The sequence below is a fragment of the Orycteropus afer genome, unplaced genomic scaffold, assembly GCF_000298275.1.
Source record: "Orycteropus afer afer isolate SDZICR_OR568_19922 unplaced genomic scaffold, OryAfe1.0 scaffold01202, whole genome shotgun sequence".
Taxonomy (NCBI): domain Eukaryota; kingdom Metazoa; phylum Chordata; class Mammalia; order Tubulidentata; family Orycteropodidae; genus Orycteropus; species Orycteropus afer.
The window spans coordinates 73,499-76,300 of NW_006922789.1; the positions used below are offsets into that span (position 1 = coordinate 73,499).

General features: G+C 38.1%; 1 protein-coding gene across 1 annotated transcript in view; it reads right to left on the reverse strand.

Annotated features, from left to right (window-relative positions):
- Positions 1–1,740, reverse strand: part of DAB2 (DAB adaptor protein 2) — a gene marked incomplete at its 3' end in the record, with an annotated part of 20,473 nt that extends 18,733 nt beyond the window's left edge. The window contains 3 exon segments of the mRNA XM_042783446.1: positions 79–177; positions 976–1,115; positions 1,704–1,740. Coding sequence (XP_042639380.1) covers positions 79–177; positions 976–1,115; positions 1,704–1,740 — 276 coding nt within the window.
- Positions 1,741–2,802: the final 1,062 nt, after the last annotated feature.

Here is a 2,802-nt window from a genome sequence, read left to right on the forward strand (position 1 = left end):
GGGGGGGTGTATTAAATTCAAGTAGCAAACTGTCAGACTTGGGTAGTCAGATCCATGTTAGTGAAAGTGAATTCTTACCCCAGTTTTCTCATCAATTATTTTTATCCCAGAAAGTGAAATGTTGACCCAGATCCTTTGCTTGTGTTGTCCCTGAGACCGACCAGCTGCTGCCATTCCCTGATGAGGTTTAGAAAACAAACAAAAACATCTAATTAAACATACTCTTCAAGACTTCTAATATTAAGAGTGTAAAAGAAAGTCAGTCATCTTTGCTTTCAGCTTGGTTTACTATCTATGTAAGGCACAGGTACCTTTCACAAGAGGCAGTAGATGGAAGAGAAGACATTGAGCCAAGACATCATGACTTAGCTTTGTGAACTTAGAAAAGTCATTCTAATTCTCTTGGCTTCAGAATCATCCTTGGTAAAGACAAGGGGCTGAACTAGAATATTGATAAAGATGGTATTTCTAGCTTTTGCATTATTTAACTAATTATTTTCCCAAAGAAACATAGTACTAGAATTTAAAAATTCAGGAAACTGAAGGGTTAATACTTAAGGACACTAGTTCCCAAGGTGAGTCATGAATTTCACCTGAACATTCTCAGGATCTAAAATAAGATATTCTTTCCTCTCTTCATAAAGTGAGACAAATAATGAACACATTTGCACATAGCTTTTATTCAATGAGGGAAGTGATAGGGATAAGCTTTGTTAGTTCAAATGCTGAATCTACTAAAAAGGAAAAGCACCTGAAATCTGCTTTACTTGATTAAATTAGTCTCCTAGAACAGTGCTCAAATACACATGCTAACTCAAGGCTTCTCATAAAATGAGGCTCTACTAGATCAAATATGTGATTAGAATTTTTTTTTTTTTTTCAAATAATTGAGATATGGGCAAATAGCTTCTAATGTAATTCCTTCATGTTGGACATTTGCTGAAGACACAGGCACTGTTTTCTCCTTCCTTTTACCTTCAGTTTCATCATAGAGTCTTGGCTCATTTTATCCCCTCTTGCATCTGGCACATCATCAATACCAATTAGCTTTGCCTTGTATTTTACACCATCGCCTTTGAACCTGGCCAAGAGATACTCATCTGTCTTTCCAGAACCTGAGGAAAGGATGAAATAGAGGAGAAACTTTATGAGTGCATTTAAATATCAATCCAAGATACAGCTAAATATTTTCCAGAATCTCCAAAGTTTGAGTGTCTTTAGACTAAATCTTGACCCAAAAGCCCCTCTGCGGTAGGAAGACTGGGCAATTTACTTCCATAAAGATTTACTACCCTGGAAATCCAAAGGGCATTGCCATGAGTTAGAATCGACTCAATGGCAGTGAGTTTGGTTTTGGTTTTTGGTTTTGCTTATACCACAACTGACTGAATTTGCAATATTCTACCCTGTCTTATTCTTACTTCATCTAAGAAAAACTATGCTCAGTAATGCTGTCTACAGCCTGGGTGGTGCACCCTAAAGTGGGTGGTTTAAATCTACTTGGAAGAATGGGATGGTGATCTACTCCCAAAAATCAGCCACTGAAAACTTTATGGAACACATTTCTGCCCTGACATGTATGGGTTGCCATGAGTAGGAACCCACTTGCTGACAACTGGCTAGGTTATGACTGTCTATAGAATTGGAATGAGGAGAAAATAAATCATAAAGATGCAAAGTGGACCAAACTATGGGAGACTTACCAGAATGTGTGAAGTGGGATTTGGGGATATTCTTCATCATAGCTTTTTTAAGTTTTCGAAGAAAGTAAGGAGGATAATGATTCTTTTGAATAAAAATAAACAAATAAACTGCCCTACAATTTATAGCATTTCAAATGGTTAACAGGCAGAGGCAGATGGAAATAATGTATAACTTCTTTTCTTCTCTTAAAAAGTCTTTGCAATCTCATTCTTATAGCTAATGTAGTAGTGAAAGGCAAGCAAGTCATGGCAAATTCTCACCTATGAATGATTAAGGACTCTGGTACCTTCTAGTGGCACTTCAGATCAAAAGAGGAAGCTCTAAGACAATAAAGGTCTTGATTTTTATAGACAACCAGTTCAATAAAGCAAAATGGTAAAGAGACAAAAGATAATCATGTAAGAACTGATAGTTGTATTTATCAAATGAACATGATACTATTAAAATTTCCAAGCAGGACCCATGTTGGTACAATTTCAGGATTTAGAGACATGGCTTATTGTAGATGGAGCTAATCAATGTCTTCTGCCAAAGTATAACTTTCCTGTTTAAAGATGTTGCTGTGGTTTGCTTCTGTTGAACAGGCCGTGACTCACAGTGACCCCATGCACAATGGAGCAAAATGTTTCACAGTCCTGTGTCACTCTCATGATCAGCAGCAGATCAGACAATGTGCTATTGTGATCCATAGAGTTTTTATTAGCTAATCGTTGGAAGGAGAGCCCCGGGACATTTTTAGTTGCCTGTCTTAATATGAAAACTTTGCTAAAACATGTTCAACATCATAGCAAAACACAAGTCACCACTACAGATGGATGGTGACTGTGTATGAGATGTATTGGCCAGGAACCAAACCCAGATGTCCTGCATAAAACCAAACCAAACTCACTGCCGTTGAGTTGGATCCGACTCATAGTGACCCCTCCTTGCGTTTCTAAGGCAGTATCATTATTGAAATAGATTGCCCAACCTTCCTTCCAAGGAGTGGCTGGTGGGTTTGAACCACCAGCTTTCTGTTTAGCAGTCAAATGCCTTAGGCACTATGCCACCAGAGCTCCCTGCACAGAAGGTGAGAATTCTACCACTGGGATAGCTTGG